The sequence below is a fragment of the Lates calcarifer genome, linkage group LG7_2 (genome assembly GCF_001640805.2).
Source record: "Lates calcarifer isolate ASB-BC8 linkage group LG7_2, TLL_Latcal_v3, whole genome shotgun sequence".
Taxonomy (NCBI): Eukaryota; Metazoa; Chordata; class Actinopteri; family Centropomidae; genus Lates; species Lates calcarifer.
In genome coordinates this window covers 5,627,841-5,648,078 of record NC_066854.1, presented here as the reverse complement: position 1 = coordinate 5,648,078, position 20,238 = coordinate 5,627,841, and the positions used below count along the sequence as shown (strand labels likewise).

At 43.0% G+C, this 20,238-nt stretch overlaps 1 protein-coding gene across 2 annotated transcripts in view; it reads right to left on the bottom strand.

Moving 5' to 3' along the window:
* LOC108892866 (neuronal membrane glycoprotein M6-b) overlaps positions 1–20,238 on the bottom strand; it is a 36,133-nt gene that overhangs the window by 5,140 nt on the left and 10,755 nt on the right. The window contains exons 1-4 of one of the 2 annotated variants that reach the window (XM_018690635.2): positions 18,749–19,086; positions 2,818–3,004; positions 1,983–2,142; positions 1,286–1,454 (exon numbers count right to left, since the gene is read on the bottom strand). In XM_018690635.2, coding sequence (XP_018546151.1) covers positions 1,286–1,454; positions 1,983–2,142; positions 2,818–3,004; positions 18,749–18,818 — 586 coding nt within the window. In that variant the 5' untranslated portion in view covers positions 18,819–19,086. Of the gene's footprint in view, positions 1–1,285; positions 1,455–1,982; positions 2,143–2,817; positions 3,005–18,748; positions 19,087–20,238 lie in introns of those variants that run through there. The other variant, XM_018690636.2, reaches the window with a different exon arrangement.

Genomic DNA, 20,238 nt, shown 5'->3' with positions numbered 1-20,238 from the left:
GACATTTAAAGTAGCTGGAGATGAATATGTGATGTTGCCTGTAGGGAGAAAGAGCAGATTAAAGCCTTTTGAGTCATACTGTAGTTTGTAAAATGTTGGCTTCTTTTTATAATTTGCTATCCTGCAGGTAAATCTGGGCTACATGTGTGAGAAGCACCGGGGCGTCCTTTTATGTGCAAACTTGAAAAGCTTTTACTGCTGAGGCTAGCCGGTATGTTTGAGCTCACTTTCCTTGATCAGGGGAATTTCTCTTAAACTTTGAAGAAGTGTAACACAGCGTGTGAGCTGATCCTGTCTGCTTCAGCTGCAAATCAAAATGCGCCAGGGATATGCAACATGTTGCACTGGGAAGGAGTTTGTTATTTCATTATACAGAATGTTTTACTGAGTTTTTTTGAACAAACAGACTTCACTATTAAGTCCAACAACCATGTTTGTGCAGTATTTTAAAAACAGCACAACCCTGTCGTGTTGTCATGTTATGATACACCTCTTGCAACTATTTAGATGTTTGGTAATGTATCTGAAGAGTGAAGCTACTTCCTCATCCTCTCATGTTGGACTGAGGGCAGACTCGAAGCTTTAATGACACATTGCGGTTGCTTTCCACAGGTGGAGACGGTTCCTGGCAAGTAAAAGATGAAGTTTGATGCTGAACTCACAACATTTCTTCTAGACTGGTGAGTAAACTGCTGTTTATGCTAACGCTGGCTATGTAGCGATAGCAAAACTTACATACAGCACCTTTATAGGAGCAGCGCTAATGGAGGTATTTCAGCTTTATTCAGTCCAGTTTAAAGGACATAACAACATGTATCAGCACCCTTTCAGGCACAAAGTTTCTACCTGACTACCGTAATTTCCGGACTATAAGCCACTAAATTTAGTGGGTGCGGCTTATATTCAGGTGCGCTCAATAGTCCGGAAATTACAGTAGTTTCAAAGATACAGAAAAAACAGGAGCAAATAATAGACAATCTACATTTAGGATGATGTTGCCACAAAAGTAGCATGGTTCATTTTTATCCAGACCCCACCTGTCCTACAAGTTCTGCTCCTGCACACCTGATCCCATTAAAACTAATGAAAATGTGTCAGCCTTGATTAGACCTTGTGTGAAACAGAGCTGCAGCTACAATGTAGACAGGCTGGTTTTGAGAAAGAGCTGAGAGACCGTGTTATGGCTCATTTATGCTCCATTTAAAAACCTCTCCTCAAAAACGTCCACCATTTCTAAAATGTCTTTGTGATTGTGTCTCACTTGAGACATCTGACAGTAACTTACCATACTGCCTGACGTCCACACAGATGGAGTCAGGCGAGGTGATGTTAGCGTCAGGAGACCTCATGGCAGCGCAGGTATTCCACATGTTGAAAAAGAGGAAAACGGGGATCGCCGTGAAGCCAAAAATGGCGAGGAAGGCCAGGGCGAGGATGTAGGTCAGGAACATGAACTGAAGAAGAGGACGGAGGTGAAAGGAAAGGGGAGATTTAGATTTTGTCTGTATTACTTTGTCCCCAAAGTTTGAGTTGCATTAAAAAAGTAGGTTAATATTATTCCTCTTAAGACCACCACGCACACATCCACAGTCCATGTTTAAGCTAATGTTACTGGACATCTGCAGCAATTAGAGTAATCAGGCTAGAAAGGACAAACTGTGCCAGAGTTACCCTCAAGGCTCGAGTGGGATTCTGAGTATTTGCGTGTGCGCACAAGTGTTTGCGTACATCTGTCCGTATGTGTGTGCGTCCATTAACATGTAGAGGTGTGCAACACTTTCAAGATGACCCTTGTCCAGGCTTGTAAAGCTTAACGACTGACTGTGTTGTGTTCATTTTTCTAAGCCTGTAAACACTGTTTTAAGCAGGAACATTATAAAATACACATCAGAGTAATTAAATCTCATTTGCAGGCTTTAATTTGGAGTGAACTGGGTCAGTGGGTGTGATGATTTGCAGCAGCTGTTTGCGTGTTGACATACGAAGGCGGTGATGCAGCGTCCGCAGACGGTGGTCTTGAAGTCGCTCTGCAGCTCCTTCTTGATGGCGCTGGTGGTGTAGAATCCCTCAGCGAGCAGGATGATGGCGTAGACAAAAAAGAAGGAGGCAATGCCGTAGATGATGTACTGGAAGATTTGGATCCTAAGTAAATGCAAACAGGAAAGAGAGAACTTAAAAGGTGTGTCACCATTATTCTTAGAGAAATTTCCACACCTACATCTTCAGCTAAGCAAAGTCAACATTAGACAACCTTTATGGTTTAGGTTACATATTAGTAAACTTACTTTAATTAAAGCCTTTGTAACTCATGAAAAAAGATGCCTCCTTCCATCACTTAATATTCCCAACTCATCTACAACCATTTCTAAATGCTCGCTGTCTTTAGCCTGGAGACATTTCCTAGTTTTAGGGTTTTCTGAATCATAGCAGATAATGTGGGTGGCTCTTTTCAACAGATTTAATAACTGCAGGGGTCGCACCAGTATATTCTAGTCACAGTAGTGTTTAAATAGAAAACATAGCAGTAAACCAATAACGGTGCCAGAACCCGGAAGTCAGCAATGATTCATCTTTTCCAAAAGTTTGCACATGATAAAGCACTGGAATCCGGAAATAATGTCTTTAGTCTTTCTAAAAACTTCAACCAACTCTCATGGCAGCTCGTGAATGGTCACAAAATTTAATCTAATATTTTGGGACTATTTCATGAACTGTCCTGAGAGTGTTGAAACTTATTGTGGAGCATGTGAACAGAATGACTTGCAGTGCTCATGTGGATGCTTGGTAGCTGGTGTTTGATCCACAGTGAGGACTTACACCATGGTGAGGGTGGCATGGTCGGTGGTGACCCTGGAGAAATGGTTCTCCAGCATGGTCAGGGTGCCGGTCAGCGCCACATGGCCGCAGCCACAGAACAGAGCCACGCCTGAGAAGCAGAGGATGGTGGCCACCAGGGAGGCGTAGGGCACCCCGCCCAGACACTTGATGCAGCATTCGAAGCATCCTGCAGGGGGAGACAGAAAGAGGAGGATTAATTCACAAAGGGAGATACTTCTTTATTGCGTTAAGCTGCTAGAAAATTGCGCCTACAGCTAAAAAAGCTTTAAGTGGGATACAAGAACAAACAATCCAGGTCAGATTTGAAAGCGAATAAATGACTAAAGGCCTGACTGCAAACAAAATGTTTGCTGTAAGGAGCCAGAGTGAACAGAGCAAACTGCTGCAGCGTGACTCCTCACGAAGTGGCTCGAACAGCTCTGGTGATGACACTCGGTGCAACACTCGACAGTCTTTTGTCCACTGCAGTTTGACTATTACTTGTGTGCAGAAACCTGCGAGATTCACGATCATACTGTTGGGGCTGAGTCAAACGTGTGCTGGAAGAGCGTCATGCTTGTCTTTCTGAGTCTACAAGAGAAGAACAACACTGCTCCCTGTCAGGCATATCGAGCGGCTAATCATAGCATCTTTCACAGTTAGTGTGTGTTCACTTTGAGCTCAGCTGGGAGTGCTGAATATTACATGTGAGCTGCGCTACATGCTCACATCCTACCCTGCTCAAAACCTGCTCTATCTCGCTTTTGTCTTTAAAGGCAAATTTCCAAAGTTTTTTTTTATCTTTCATATGACCAGATTGCATTAATAACTTATGATTTAATCCTAAATAAAACATTTCAAAATAAATGACTCTAGCCATTTTCTAGGGCACCAGAGAAATGACATTTAGGTGGCACTCTAAGATACTGAAGATGTTTTTGCTGTTAGATGGTGTTGTTTAAGGAGGTGAAAGTGAGAATTAGACTGAGGTGATGCTTCATTTATTCATGGTTTCGGTGCGATTAAAAACAGACACATTTGACATAGGGAAGATTTTTAAGGGGGACTGAAAAAGAATAAAATTTGCATGCACCTGGCCCAGATTTTTCATCTTTCTCCAGCACTTTTCTCATTTTTCACAGCTCCAAAATGATGATGAACTATCAAAGATTATCCACTATGCTTGAACAGTATCTACGCAGTGATGATGATGAATTGGTAAATTTATGTTCCATTAACGGCGTCAGTGTGAGAAGCTTCCAGTGTGAGTTATGGGCTCGGGATATGCAGGTACTGGAAATGCGCTGCATCCTGCTCCCGTCACAGTCGAGCGGCTAGAGAGGGATGAAAAGGAGGGAAAATAACACATTGTATCGAGCACAAGAGTTGCATCTTATATAATGCCTGTTAAAAATAGCTCCTCTAGCAAAGCAGGAAGTTACTCCGGGAAAAAAAAAAAAAAAAGACAAAATGAACTGTCTTGTGTGTGCCACTTTGCTGTTTCCATGACAACCCGCTCCAATTGGCAACTCTGAAGCATCATTATTTCATGTTCAGAAGTTTGTTGAATCTGAACATATCTATTTGTAAAGCTTTGAATACACAGCTGACCGCCTTACATATCTTTAAAACCTGTGCGTGCACCTAGACAGACGTGAACTGATCTGTCCTGACAGCCTCTGCTTCTGAAGTGATACCAAGCATTAGAGAATAACACACACTTAGTGCCAGCGACGGCTCTTTATGATATATACTGTATATGACAGGTGATCCTGTGAGAACATCAGATTCACACAAGCAGGAGCTAAGGCCCTCTGACAGCTTTCATCAACATCAAACTCAATCAATAGACTCTGACGGCTGATGACATGAGGTGATATCCTTCCACAGAAAGCAATTAAACCACACACACACACGCTCAAACACACAGACGCTACTCAAGGCTTTAGAACATCCCCACCAAAAGACAATAAGAAAGTCATTTTATGTTAATATAAAACCCAGTTAGTGTACTCCCAGTGGTTTCTGAATCGACCGTTCAGGCCAGGTAGTGTTACAAGCCTGTGGACAGTTGGTATTGATGAGTTTAAAAGAGCAGATTGATTTCAGCCCCTGCTCCCCCCTGAGGGGAAGAGGAACCATCAATAGAACGACTGCTCGGGGGAAAATGCGAATTTACTGAACCTAAATTTTCATGTTTTAGATTCAGTTGACAGATTATACACTCCTGTGTTTGTGGAGTAAATGTTGAATGTGTTTATTAGCCTTATTATTTTGGAGTGAAAGTATTGGATGGATTGGCATGAAGTTTGGTACAGACATACATCAGCATGGGGTCCTGCTTTACCACAGTGCTAACCAGATTTATATCAGTCCTGATGCTACTTTATCCTGTTAAGTTTCACTCTCATAAGAGCTGTCAGTCACTTGTGGCGCCCCCTTTAAGTGTTGAAGCTGGTGTCTGTGGTTTGTGACCTCAGTAGGAGTTCATGTTTCCGGCACATATTACAAACCCCTACAGTCCATGTCTGAGTGAATAAAAAAACCAGAGCCATAAATCTAAGAAGCAACTGCTCCCCTCCAAAAGTGTGTTGCCGCTGATGAAGACTCTGCGTTGCGTAATGCAGCAGAGCCTCGTTGCATAATAGATCCAAATCCTATTAATGTTAATGAAGGAAGCGGGCTGATGGAGAGGTGGAGCTGATAAGGCTGGATGGCTCGAGAAACAGGCCAGGCCTCAGGAGGTGGGAGGAGGGGTGGTGGGGGGCGCAATGGACTCACTGGTCGATACAATGACGACCAGGAGGCTGTTTAAAAGCCGCTCTGCACTGACACTCCATCCTGCGGTAAAAGGTCAGTCTCAACAGGTAATTTAGAAGGTTAGTCTTCCTGTCTTGTCTTATTTAGAGAAGAGAACCTGCCAGTGAGATGGGATAATTCTGCTTTTTCAAATACAAATCAGGAATTTCCAGGTGACGTTATCTTGATATTCAAGGAGTTTGCCTAGACCTCTTTTCCAGGTGGGGAAAGGAGCCTTTTGACTTACTTTGCTCATTTGTTTTAAGAAAGAAGCTTGAATTTAAGACACATTCCCAGACTGCATGACTGGTATTTAAGGCTCATGTTGTTTCTGTTGTTAACTCTTAACTCTTTTCCCTGGCCCCATGCAGCTTCATGGATGAATTCATAGGTTCCTTTTAAACCCTGAGCGGAGCGCCTCATCCGGTCCGCCTGTGGCTATGACTGTTTGTCAGACTGAGTTTTAAAGTGTGCTAATGGGAAACAGACAGGCCGGAGTGGTCAGCTCCAGCCAGCCCTAATGGAAATCAATGGACTATTCATTAGGGCAGAATTTAGGTGACACACCGAGGCTGACCCATCGCTCTCATTTTATACCTCGCTGCATCTCGCTACCTCTGTCTCTGCCTTTGCCCCTGCTTGTCTTCTTCTCCGCTCTTGCTTTGAAATATGACTGCATGCCCACGCTGTACTTACAGTGAGCCAGCTGGAGTTAATCGCCGAGACAATATGTTACGCTCCTGTTACAATGCTGCATCATATATCATCTCAGCCATCTCAGACCAAGGACGATGCATCGGTTTCTGTGGGAACGTTTTACAGACAGTCTGTGAAGGTGCAAATAGTTTGACAGACCAGAGCTGCAATTAAGAATTAACATCCCCTGCTGTTAAAACCTGTCTGTCCAAAAGAGCTGCTGCGGCCTGCTGGACAAAACAAAAGTTAGGATTTCAGTTTGCAGCTGTGGGTGACAGTTAAGCTAAAGAATCATAATTGACGCCTGCCCTGTTTCTTTTTTTTCATATGCAAAAACAAAAGGGAGCAATGAGAGTGGGAGATGAGGAAAAACTAAGAAGGGAAGGTGGCATGAACGAGGAGTAGCCAGTGAGAGAGAAAAAGGAAAGCAGAGGTGAATGGAGAGGAAGACGGAGCGGGAGATCGATAGGGAGCGAGCAGAGGAACAAAGGGAAGAGGAAGAAAGAGAGGAGAAGGTAAAGAAAGCAGAGCGAGCGAGGAAGAGCAGAGAAAAGAACGAGAGAACGGCAGAGAGAGAAAGTGTAAGCGAAAAGCAGCTCTTGGCCCCAGGGCCGGCAAATAGCAGTTGCCATAGCAACGTGTTACCCACGACCCAGTTCAACAGCAGCGTAGTCGTTTGCTGCCGCTTTACTCTTCTCACACACACATAAACTGATGTACAAACCCAAAGATTGGCGCTAAATGGCGCCGGCAGTCCAAAATTTGAGCCAAAAATATCAAAAGCAAAGCTGAATGTTAAAGCAAGTGAAGCACTGACAAGAAAAATGGAAGGAGGGAGATGTAAAGTACCTCCGTCCATACCCCCCTGCTCAGGTTTTCGGAAGTGGGTCAAACAGAAATTGTATTATTTGACATGAAAAGGAGACAGATGCAGGAGAGAGAGGGTTTTGTCTCATGGTTGCTTTATTTTCAGCACATTCCTCCAGGTAGATCGCTTCTACTTCAACGTTAAGAATTCATGTTACCACAGAAAGTGACACAGAGCATTGATAGCAACGTTTTTTGGCTTGGTCTTTGTATCATCATTTTTGAAACCGCTGGAAAAGTAAAGATTTGCTGCCTGCCAGGGCTCCAGCACCCACAGATACCTCTACTGTTGGTACATCTATACGTGCATCTCACCATTCATAAAGTGATAAGAATGTGGAGGTTATCATCTTTTTGCTACAGTAAATCTAGCTAGCATGTATGTCATTTCAACTGCTGTTATATAAAAACATTGATTATAACAGCTTTAAGTTCAGGTTATAATCACCAAGACACAATTACTTTTTTTAGGTTTAAATCTTTCTACTCTACTTAATACGTTTCCAAAGTGATTATGACGTTCCAGTGATATTATGCAACATTGCACAACTGCCAAAAGAGAGCTGAACAAAAGCTTTCTCTTTTTCAAAGCAGCAGTTAGTGTCATATAAAACACTTCTTCCACAGCGGCAGATAATCCACACAAAACCTTCATTTGATTTTGTCTGGGTTTTTTTTTTTTTTTTTTTTTTTTTTTTTTTTTGCCTGTTTCATATTTCAAGTCTTTTTTATTGGCCCAGAGAAGGTTTCAGGCTCTTTGATTGGATAGTAGACGTGGCTGGGAGACAGAACTTGTCACCGATTGCTGACATCTTTTGTGATCATGCTCTGCTTCCTGTCAATCACCTGACATCCACAACTTGAAGTGAGGAGTGTTTGCCACAAAATAATCCCTCCAGAACATGTCGCCTTACAAACTTCATTGTCACAGTGTCAGAGCGTGGACGCAGGAAGCATTAAATAAATATAAACTGGACACTCTAAATAAATGTCGGTAGCAGCATACACCTGACATCTCCAGATAATATTGCCTGAATTTATGTGCTGTTTTTCTCTGGTGGAATTGATTTCCTTGCTGCCATGCCTATAAAGCAGATTTAAATATAAATTGAGAGCAGAGGAGAGAGAGATTACACCGACTGTCCTGATAGTTAATGATTTGCTATAAACTGTACAACTCAGTGGCACAGCATGATTATCGCCAACTGTTAGTACGCACAGTGCATCTGCCAGGAATAACAGCGTTAATAAAGCTTTGTGAATATTTCAGCGGCCGGTCTGGTCCCTGCCTGCGGCTGTACTCCAATTTAGAAGTGCTGTATTCATTATGGGGCAATTTCCTCACAGTGCATTATGGGTAGATTCCCACAAGAGCTGAGGAGGACCTCAGAGAGAGAGAGAGAGAAAGAGAGAGAGAGGAAAGGTGTGGGAAAGTAAAGGAGAAAGAGAAGGGAGGGGGATGGATGGCTGCGTCTCCTCTGGTTGAGATGAAAAAGAAGCCCCATCTGTTTGATGGTAGCAGACTTCAGCCACAACAACACACACATACACACAAACACACACACAAATGCATAACCTCATAACTTCAGCTGGGGAGATTTCCGTCTATCCACTCGAGCTGAAGGATAAAATGCTCCTCTGAGCTTTGATGAAATCCTTTTAAAAACCAAGAGGGAACATCGAAACCGCACTGTCATGAAGCTAAAAGCAAGGCTGTGTGTCATTTAAGGATAATTCTGCTTTATTACAACTTGGATCTTTAGTCTGTTGTTTCCACTGTCAGCAAATGAAATGTAAGACAACTGCTTAAATCACAGCAACATTACTAGAAGAATGTACGACAGGGAGGACGCACAAGCAGTTAAAGGATCAGACTGGTTGCAAACAAGCCAACAGTTTAGTCAGATATTCTAGACCAAAAGTTAACAGACTCAAAATATAACAATCCTTCATTACACAAACTTGTTGAAGCAGCTCATCTGTCGATTACTTTCTCAGTTAATTGCTTTTCATGTAAAATGTCAGAAATGAGAGAAAAATGTGCATTAGAAGTGTGATGTCTGCTTTTTTCCTTCCATTAGTGTCTACCTGTGATGCATTCAGGCACAGCGCTGGGTGTGGGTCATTACTTGATTAATCAACTAATTGTTTCAGCTCTGACTGAAACACTGGTGTTTCTTGGCCCATTTTTGTTGCCATGTTCCCATTTTCTCACCAGTTGACTTAGCTGTACTATGTTATTTTTACAGACAGTAAAACCTATGTAAGATAAAAGTTGTCTATGCAAAGATGATGCTTATAGAGAGTCTGCATTATGTTTAATTTCCTGTCCAAAAAATCTTCTTGACCCTTTGACTCCTGTCCTTTTATCTGACAAACCCATTATCAAGGCAAATGTTTTGAGTAATCAGCTTGTTTGTGGCGTTGATCAAGAGGACACAATATGCTGTAGGCCAGGTAAGAGGATGATGCCAGCAGCCATCACCATTCCCAACTAGAACTCTCTTTTCTTTTTTTTCCCACGGTACATAACTGACCCTAATCTTCTGTTTGTGAGAAGCCCTTGGCTGGCTATGCAGCATTATGAAGGCCAAAGGGTCAGCATCTGGCCGGGCGTAATTGAGCGTGATGGACTGTACGGCTCTAAAATCCCGTTATCGGCACTCTGCTGGGTGATCAATACTTTTATCCCGATGATCTGCAGGATGTTGGTTCTCTCTTTCTGCGGCCAATCTGGGCTAAACTCTGACAGCTGGGTGAGGGACTCAGCTCCCAAGACACACAACAAACACACCCACGCATACAAGAAAAAAAACGTTACACACAAACTAATACACAGATGGGACACACATGAGAGTGGATGCTGGCCTTATACAAAAGCCACACAGATGCAGAGAAACACACACAAACTGTTCATCTGGTGCAAATTACAATCAGCTTGTTTGCATCAGAGTCACCATGTTAAGTGCTGACACCTCCAACCTCTGCACGCCAGTAAACAAAATGAGAATGATAAAAATAGAAATGCTTACTAAGTTGAAGTCAAAATTCTAAAAACATAGTTAAAGTAATAACAACAGTCAAAATTATGAGTAGTAGTTGAAGAAAGCTTTTTCAAAAATTATAAGATTTTATTATAAAATTTTGACTAAGTGAAAATGATGAGATGGGAAGTCAAAATTGTGAGATGGTATGGCTTCCATATAAGAAGTGGCGTGCTTAAGATGATAAGAAAGTTTAGACATTCTCATTTATCTTCAGGCAATCTCCAAAATTGTAGTATTATCACACAATATGATGTAAGAGAGCTGTTTCCTTTAGGGCTATTTTGTATAACGAGGCAAGCGCAATTAACAGCATATCGTTAAAGGAGTTTATTGTATAATGTGAAAGACTTTGAAAACTCTGTAAACTGCACCCTCATGTCTCAAATATTCCCCTGTACAGAAGCAGGATCACCTGTCCTGAGCTGCTCAGCGGAGCAGAGTGAGTGCTATTAGTTTGAGTCTTGTTCCACCAAAATGTAAAATGGCCCCTGTGGCCAGAAGTGCCGTGCCATTGAACTGAATGGCTCAGCAGTTACGCAACCAACTTGGCTGATGTCACTTTCCCTGAGATGTCAAAGAAGTCGGTGGCCCTCCCCTGGCCCCATCGCCTCCGCTCCAACCCCCCTCCCCCTGATGTGATTATGAAGATTCACTTTCCAGCAGCCTCGGGGGCTCAGTGAACGCTGTGTGTGCGGTTGGCACAAGGGCTCGACTGAGCATGAACTCTCAAATATGAGTTACTGCAGAGAGTCTCATTTACTGAAACAAGAAGTAGTTTCTGCGAAGGCTATTATCATCAGATATTAAGCAAATAAAGACCAAGAAATAAAAAATGTAGGAATTGAATAATGTGCTGTTAATTAAGTGATGAAGAAGACCAATGCCACAATCAGAAATTCAGTTTTTAAGTATTCGGTACAGTCCCAAAAAACAAAGCTTATATCATCACAAATGATCTTAAACCATCAGTTTTAAACTAGGTCCAAAGCAGACCCAGGCCTGAAACCGAGACCCAGACTGACCCACACATTGTTCAGGCGCAGTCATTTATCGATGTCAGCCGTGTCTAATGATGACGAGCGCTAATCGGCATCAGGTTCCTTATGGGCTGTGGATGAGAGGAGCAGATTGGGCATCAGTGGGTGATGGAGGAAGGCCAGAGGAGGTTGGCATCACTCAGGAACACGACATGCTGCGCCAACCTGCCACTTGCTGCTATTCATATACCCACTGCAGACTGGGGTTCAGACATAGATGCAGTGCTGTGGATGATGGACTCAGATCATTGTTTTGTGGCAGCTTGTGCTTTTGTCTTGGGCTGCATGATTTATTTCTAAATTCATTTTCAAATTGTTTCATCTGTGGGAAAATAGATTCTGGGATTGTTAGCAGAAAGTTGTGTAGTAGTGTACAAGTTTACACACTTTAATGTGGACATTTGCTAACATTAGCTTATGTAAGCTGACTTTAAAAACACGGCCTGTTTACTAACTTAAAAATTCTGTCTTTTTCTCAGCTGCACTACAAAAATATCTGGTCCTTTGATTAAAAAAAAAAAGCTTGTGTACAGAACATTGTTAGGGGAGAAGTGACTTGTGACTCCTAAGATACATTTCTGCAAGAAACATCAAATTCTAGAGTTTAAAATTCAGTTATGTGAGCAGCTAACGGCGAGCACGAGCCAAAGATGGCGGTGTTTAGAACTAAAATCAGTCATCAATCAGTCTTTTAAATTCTAGGTCAGTTTTGATAGTTTGCCTCTTCGCCACAGCACTTAAACTCATTATGAGAACAGTGGTAGATTAATTTTCTGTTAACCATATAATTCTTTTAGCTCTACGTCTTTGTAAGCAAAAGCAATTTCATAAAGGCAAGCATGGCATTTTTTGAAACAGACAACACACACAAAAAAAACACTCTACCTACATTTTCTAACATGCAATGAAAAAGCAGCTGCAGACAATAAATGGTAACAAAATGCATTTATACTAAATACTGCTGAGAGGGCTCATTTAAATATAAATGTGACCACAGTGTGGGGACTGAGAGGGCTGAATATGAACATAGCAGCGTACCACACGGTCTCGCCCACACATGCACATAAAAATAGAGCTTTTCCTTTAGTGCAAGCAAAGCACCGACACAGACATTCCCCTCAACCACTCCTGGTCATTGACACGTAAACAAACACAAGCGCACACACACACACACACACACAAACACAAACACACACATATATCCAGATGGAGGCTGACAGCATGCTCTGGGCAAATGGCTTCAAATGAGGAACACATGAGCCTCTCCCTGTGTGACGGCTTTCACATGCTCCCACAACCTCACACACCTCCGGGGCGAGAGGAGAATAGGCGAAGGGTGTGTGCAAAGTGTGTGTGTGTGTGTGTGTGGGAAAGAGAGATAAGCAGAAGACAGAGAGGAGGGTGAGGAGAGAGGAAAACAAAAAGAGGATTGTGGCAGTTTATTAACAACATATCAATCAATCTGCACAGTCTGAGATCTGAAGGGGCAGATTTGTGAGGGCAAAACAAGTTTTCAGAGCATGTGAGGACAATCAAAGTTTAAAGATGAGTACTTGTCACTAGTTTTTGGTGGTTTGCGTCTTTCACATGCAAACTCAAACTGAAAGCACAGCAAACCTCATCAAGTTTCAGTTGAAGTGTCATCCTGTTAAACCAGACTATAAATATGTTCCCTCTGACATTCTGTTTGTTTTGGACTAAAGATGTGACAATAACAGCCAGAGAAAGATGGCGTTCTGTTGAAGCCTGTGATTCACAATTATAATAAAAACAATCAAAAGACATCAAGTCAGGACTTTCTCTCTGTGCTTACATATTCTTTTGCAGTTCTGTAACTGCTTCCGTTTGTTTCGTGCCCATTTGACATTTTTGTCACTGGGAACCTGATTGATCTAATTGATGTTAGAGCTCCACCTGGTCCTCACACCTGTGTTGCATTAGGTGAAGTCTATATATGGAGCCTCTTGGGCTTGGTTACCTGATGAAAATGTGATGTGGTGGCTGTGCTTTTGGGAGCAACAATTCAGTGTGTGGGAGCCTTTTTTCCTGTGATACTGTCATTGAAAAATTGCAGCAAATTGAGGAAAGTGGAGAGCCTAAATGAGAGGTGGTTATGTGTAACACAGTCAAGTAGGAGACTGGTTCTAATAAAAGCAAGTCTATGCATTAGAGTGTGTGTGGGCGTGTATGAGAGAAAAAAGCAGCAGCACAGTGATGGCTGAAAATGTCCAAATACGCTACCATTAGAGTCAGCTGTCCTACTGCTGGTAAAATAGACAAAATACCAAGGAATGGTCCTGAATTGACATACAATTTCCAAGGTTTGCATTTGTGTTTGGCTGAGCCAGCAGGTGTCAGCAACCACAGATAATGATCAGCTAAACAAGATGTCAACTTGTCAAATACACAGCAAATTATGTTGGCATGGTTCAGAATTAGCCACATGGGCTGAAAAGTCACAAAAAATCCTGTGCTTCAATACATCTGCTTTTATTATGAGTCAAATCACTTCCTTTGGATTTGACAAGCTCTTGTGTTTTTTGTAATGGCATAAAGGAAACAGTGGAAAGTATTTGGATATTGCACAATTTTGCCGTTAGCAATACAACAGAGGATGAATGTGTGACGGATAAGTGATGAATTTCTGCCCAAAAGTTGTACAACAGACACACACCAGCTTAATAATGAGTGGCTTTCTGCTAACTCTCCCTCCTCACAGAGTGGACAAGAAGCTTCTTAGGATTTGTGCAGTGCTGTGCTTTGGCCTGCCAAGTAGATTACAAGGCAGAAAAACAGTGCGGCAACAAGTTCATTAAAAAAATGAACAAAAGTCACCACCTTCTAACAGTTACTGTACATATTTCATCATTAAAGCAAGTTAAAATACTTCACTGTGTTATATACTGAGGGGGAAAAAGCCCATAGAGGTCAAATGAGGAACTCAGTTCAACCGGGAAGTCTGACTATTTATTACTTTTCAACAGCAGCAATGATCCATAGTGTTTTAATACAACATCAAACAAGCAATGCTTGATTTACAGTAAGGGCATGAAGGCAGTGAGAGGAACCTGTCCAATATTTATCTGAAACACAAACCAAATGTCAGCACCAGCAGGGAGACCAGTCCAGCTCTTCTCCTGTCGCCTCGCCCGACTGATGATCATCAAACAGGGGTTGGCCTTTAGATTCAAGGCTGCAACATGGACTCAGCTGGACTGAATCGCTGGAGTTTTTTTTTTTTTTTTTTTTTTTTGCCTCAGAGCCACTGTGGTACATTTCCTCCTCTTGTAACATTATTGTCACTCATTAGAGGTTTTGGTCAGGCAAATTTAGGGCTGCTTGTCCGAGAACAATCCAAAACCCAAAAATGTTCAATTTAATGTCACAGAAAAGAAACATTTGAGAAGCCTGGGGCATAATTAATGAATGCTCAAACCTGTCAGTCAGTTAATTGAATAACACAGTAAACCCCAACCTTTTTGGTGTCTTTTTGACCCCTTAAAACGAACCAATAAATCTCCTTGCAACCCCTTGGAGACAGGATATCCATTCAAGTGGACATAAGCTGCGAGCAATTCAAAGGTCCATTTGAATTTTGAAGAATTTTCAAACACCTCATGAAGGACAAGTATCCAAAAAGTTTCTTTTTTATCCATTGTGATCCCACACTAATCCATTACTCGACCAACAGTCTCAGCTCTAGGTCAGTCAGACGTTATAAAATTACTCTGACTAAGTGAAGATGGGGATGAGAGGAACAGTGTTAGAGTGTATTTCTAAAATGTTGATGTATTGATTCAAAGATTTGCAGTCCTGCTCCCTTTCAATCTGCCTGTTTTTCATCTGAAAACATGTTCTATTAACTCTCCCACAAAATCCTTTACTGAGGTCAAACATCACAGATTTTACTGGGGGAAAAAATCTGAAAGACTGATTAAGTGGAGCTCTCTTTGTGCTTCAGAGGCTGCAGCAGCTCTGCCCTTCCATGCAGAAAATTCAACAAAACCTGCACCCCTCCAGACGGTGATGTAATCTCTTACGGTTCTGATCTGAACATTATAACCAAGGACGACGAGCCAGCGTTGCGTTATGTAAGAGTGGGCACGCGCGCACACACATTCAGGGAAAGGGAAGGAAGGTGTGTGTGAACAAACCAATCGTTTAAAACAAAGGGGCGGACAGACAGATGCAATAAGAGTAAGTTGAAATGTACTCAGGGCCTCTTTGAAACACTCAAAGCCGCTTTAGGGAGCCACATTAAAGGCAAAAATAAAACTGTCACATGGGAGGATTGCTTTCTCTAATCAAACTGTCTCATACTAATGAAATCAGATTTAATTGTACCTCAGAGAGCATAGTTGATGTCTCGTTATCCGAGTCCTGAGCACAGCGTACCTCTACAGACATACAGATTAGAGATTATAGGAAGCAATCAAGCAAAAAGATCAATCCATACCCACCACCACCAACCGTTCCTCCGGATTATAAACCGCGCCTGTGTTCTGTGTTCATTTTCCAGTTTGTAATTACTCTCAGCTCAATGTCATGCAGAGACGCTGCAGAGAGACACAACAGGCGCAATCAAGAACATGGACTCTGTTTACGATAATTAAGGTGGCTAATGTAGTCACAGCTAATCAGTGTGGAATTTACAGCAAAACGGTGAATGTAGTATCTGACGCTGGTGAATGGTTAAGTCACATGGTCTAAAATCATGGTTGTGGAGCTAAAAGTGGCTCAGTTCTTATTTTTCTATTATACATTTTAGACCAATAGGTTGTGCTATTTACTGTGTTTTTTAACAAATAAAATATGTTAGCTAGACTAAACTAAATTAACTGGCTGCTAGCTTTAACCTTATAGTTAGTATATCCTGACCGTACCCTAGTCTTCAACCTTTAAATGCTCAGGACAAAAGACTTGTTGAACTTTAAGTATTTCATACAAAACCACCAGTGCTGGAAGAAGTACTTGGATACTTAAGTAGCACCACACTGTTTTGACTGAAAACTTCCTACATCTGTTCTCTGAATCAGGAACATGTTGCAGTGAAGCTGAAGAGGCAGCGCTGGCACACACCAACACAAGCTCCTTACAGGACAGCCATTGCCCTCTTGCTCCCCCCCTCCACTGTAAATCTTCAGCTTCTTGATGGATGCTATAAGCTTATGGTCACATTCCAGATGTCAAAGACACACACACAAATGATTACACTGACAAACAGGCCATCCTCCAATCCTCCGCTCTATTTCGGGATGTTGGTGTAGGCGAATTCAGTTGCGCAACATCACACCTGGAGCACAACAGTTGAGGCTGCAGAGGTCGAGCTGGGTGAGCGCGCTGCGATCTTTTCATTGCTTCCACATTTAAAGGCGGTTAGGGGGCGCAGAGGGTTAATTGCTAACTATAAATATGGCCGCCCTCCTGCTCAACTGTCCTCTAGCTGAAGTTGCATGGTGTGGGCTCTCATTGGACGCTGGCCTGCGCGTAGCAGCGTGCCTCAGGAGGGAGATGATGTAATGTCTTTTTTAAAACATCACTGTTGAGGGACACCCCACTCTCCTGCACCTTACGTCATAGGAGAGACTGTGACCCAGCAACATCTCAGTGGCGGGGTCCAACTCCTGCTGCAGGAACTACGAGTGATGCTGAAGAAGTGTGTCAGTGCTGAGATTTTGGACTCACAAAATCTGACTAAAGGATAAAACATGAAGAGATTTAAGTCATGGCAGCCTCTCAGTAGCTGCAACAACATGACCAGAACTCACTGGCTGAGCATTTCCTTCTAAAATTAATGCCATTTTGTGGCACTAAAGATAGAAATCTGATTGTTTGCTACAAAAATAGTAGCATTTTGTGACAATAAAAGTGAAAATGTGAACATTTGCTCTCAAAGTAGTGACATATCATTCTATTTCTACATGCTACAGCAAAAAATCACTTCTAAAATGCGTCTTTTCAAACACGCCCCTTTTGTTTTAACTCACTGGCACACATGAAACTGGAGGGAAACTGCGGCACAGGAGGGAAAAAGGCAGGGGAAACACTAGATGTTGCTCTGAGGTGAGGTGAGTGTGTAAATCCTCCCACCACCAAATCTATTCACTCTGTTTTCACTATCCTGCACTCTGACAGCCAAGAGGGCAAAAAGGCATCCTGCCAAAGTGTGACCCCCTCCTTCCTCCTCATCATCATGATTATTTTCTTCCATTTTCGATTCTTTGCAGCCATAATGCACACCCATGATCTATACACCAAACTGGAGCTGTGTGTAAACTGTATGAGCAGATGGACATGATAAACAACCTGCCTCTTCACCCACACCGCTGCTCGTCTCCAAAACTGAAGGATGGTGATTTTTTACTACCGTGAGCCACACACTGGAAACAAAAATCTGTTACATCCACACACACATACACATATTCCCACACTATGTATGGGCGTCGAGTAGCTTCGACGCACAAAGACACGCCTACACACAACACACAGATTCAGGATGAGCCGAGAAACAGCAACAGTTTGGACTAAATCGACGGTTTTAAGGCTGGGGTTTGGTGCACACGTACAATTATCTTGCATGCACACTGCAAAGACACCTGACTCTCGGTGTGTGTGTCTATAAGTAGGGTGTTTGGTGCAAAACCATCTTTCATGAGGCTGTGATCGTACGTGTGCATCATCCTACAGAGGCTCCATAAACATGTCTGAGCGGCGGGGTTGTAAGTGATGGACACAGACATCCCTCTGCGTCAGGCGCACCGCTCATCCGCTCCCTTTACCTCTCAAACGAACCCGATCCCTGCGGTCATAACACAAACACGGGCTTCATATGTTGTCGATTAATCGCCCCCCACCCCGACAGATCAGACGCTGAGCCTCCATGGGAGGTGATCGCCGATAACGATCGAAGCGGCTGCGGCGGGAGGGGATCGCGAGCGGCTCCCTCACGCACACCTGACGGGGATGGGGGAAAAAACAAAGCGTCCGTGCACGGAGCGCACACTCCTTATCAGCCGCTCATTAGGCGGGGAATAAGCTCATGATGGTGCAGCAATGCAAAAGCAAATTGGCATTAATATGCTCCATAAAACCCAGACCGTGCACCTTCCACAACCCATCAACCCACCCACCCTCTTATTCCCCTACATCAGCCTCCCAGTCCCCACTGAAGGCGCGAAATAACGCAGCAAACTGTCACACTGCGCTCGGATTTTTATTTTTATTTATTTATTTTTTTTTTGGGAGGGGGGGATAATAATCGGGAATCATCTATGCTCATTGTTCCCCCTCAAAATCGCCTTGAAAATAGCCTAGGTGAGAGACCAGAGGAAAGGAAGAGGAAAAAAAACACCGCTATTGTGTCGCGCACAACCGAGAAGCCATTGCAACTAGGTTAAACCGCTCAGCCTGGCGCAGACGCAAATGTCTCCAAAGAGGGAAAAACACACACAGAACGCGCAAATGTCAGCGGCTGATGGAGCGTACCTTTGCTCTCTTGTCCCTCGTCCTGAGTCTCCTCTGCGTTGGACTCCATGGCTGGCTTTGTCCCATCCATTATTTTAGAGGAATATAGTCTCCTTGTGGCACTTGTACCTTACAGTATGAGGATGGTGGAGCCTATCGTGGTGACTTGATGCTCTCTCTCTCCCTCCCTCTCTCTCTCTCTCTCTCTTGCTCACACCCTCCCTCTCGCCCTCTCTCTCTCTTTCTCCCTATTAAAGCTTAGCACTGTCTCTCTCTGTATATTAACAATCCAGTTTCAAGATGTAAAGGCCTTGTCAGATTGGATTTATTTCACACATGCAGATCAGCCGCCCCTAAAATGATGCCAGATAACGCTTTTTGGCCCCTAAAACCACCCTTAACTGTGCTGGTGGTGTCATATACTTCTCTAAATGTCTCTTATTCTCTCATAATCCTGCCATTTTATGTCATCACAGATTTCCTATGTCTGCGTTTTTTTTATTCCTTGCCTCAGTGAAGCAGAGAGAGAGGATATAAGGACAAAATGTGCAGGAGATGTAAATATGCAAACTCATGGGTAACCATGCATGCATGAATACACACACACATATACAACCGCACACACTCACCGCCCCCTCTCCATCTGGTGAGTTGAGAGAGTCAGGGAGAGGAAGAGAGGGAAAAAAAGAGAAAGAGAAGAAGATCTAGTGTGCTATAAGAGAGTGGAAGTGTGAGGTAAAAGTGAGAATGTGGGTGAGAAGATCTGATTGTGTGTTTTTGGTTTGCTTCTGCATCAAACTGCTCTGTGCTTAATTCCCATTTGAGGGTGAAAAACATCAACAGCCCTTATAGTTAATTTAACACTTTCAGTTATTTTAAGCAGCCAATCAAAGCTCTGGAAAATTAACAGCAGACAAATGTGCTGTATGATGATGTTTAAGCCACAACAAGCCAGTGAGCATGTTGTAACAAGATCCAACACTCAGGACCATCGCTGTCGAGATGTTAGTCCCACTGGACTATCACACAAACACTAGGTCGTGTGTTGCATGATGGGTATGCCAGTATTTGTTGTTACACTCCTTTTTCTTAAACTGATTAGAGTTTTGATTGGATCACATTTGACCAATCACGGCCTCTTATCTGCCAAACAGCCATGTGTCAGGCTTTATTAAAGAAAGGACCCTTTGTTTGCCTCTGAGGATGCTGATTGGCCAAGGCCAGGACCCACAGTCCAATGAGAAATCAACCAAGGTGAGACCCCCGAACCCCTGAGAAATGGTTAAAGGTGGCTGTGGTGTGTTTATCCAGAGAGGAGCAGGGAGGAGAAGGGGTGGGGTGAGGTGGGGTGGGGTGTACGGTTTCCATCATTCACCCCCATTTTCTAATAATAAACACATCCTCAAACAATGGGACGCCATCTGTCCTGAATCCTCTTAAATAAGGTTTTAATTCAGGCCCACGTGGCCCTGTTTCAGACAAAGCTCAGCCTGCACAACGTGTCAGAAATC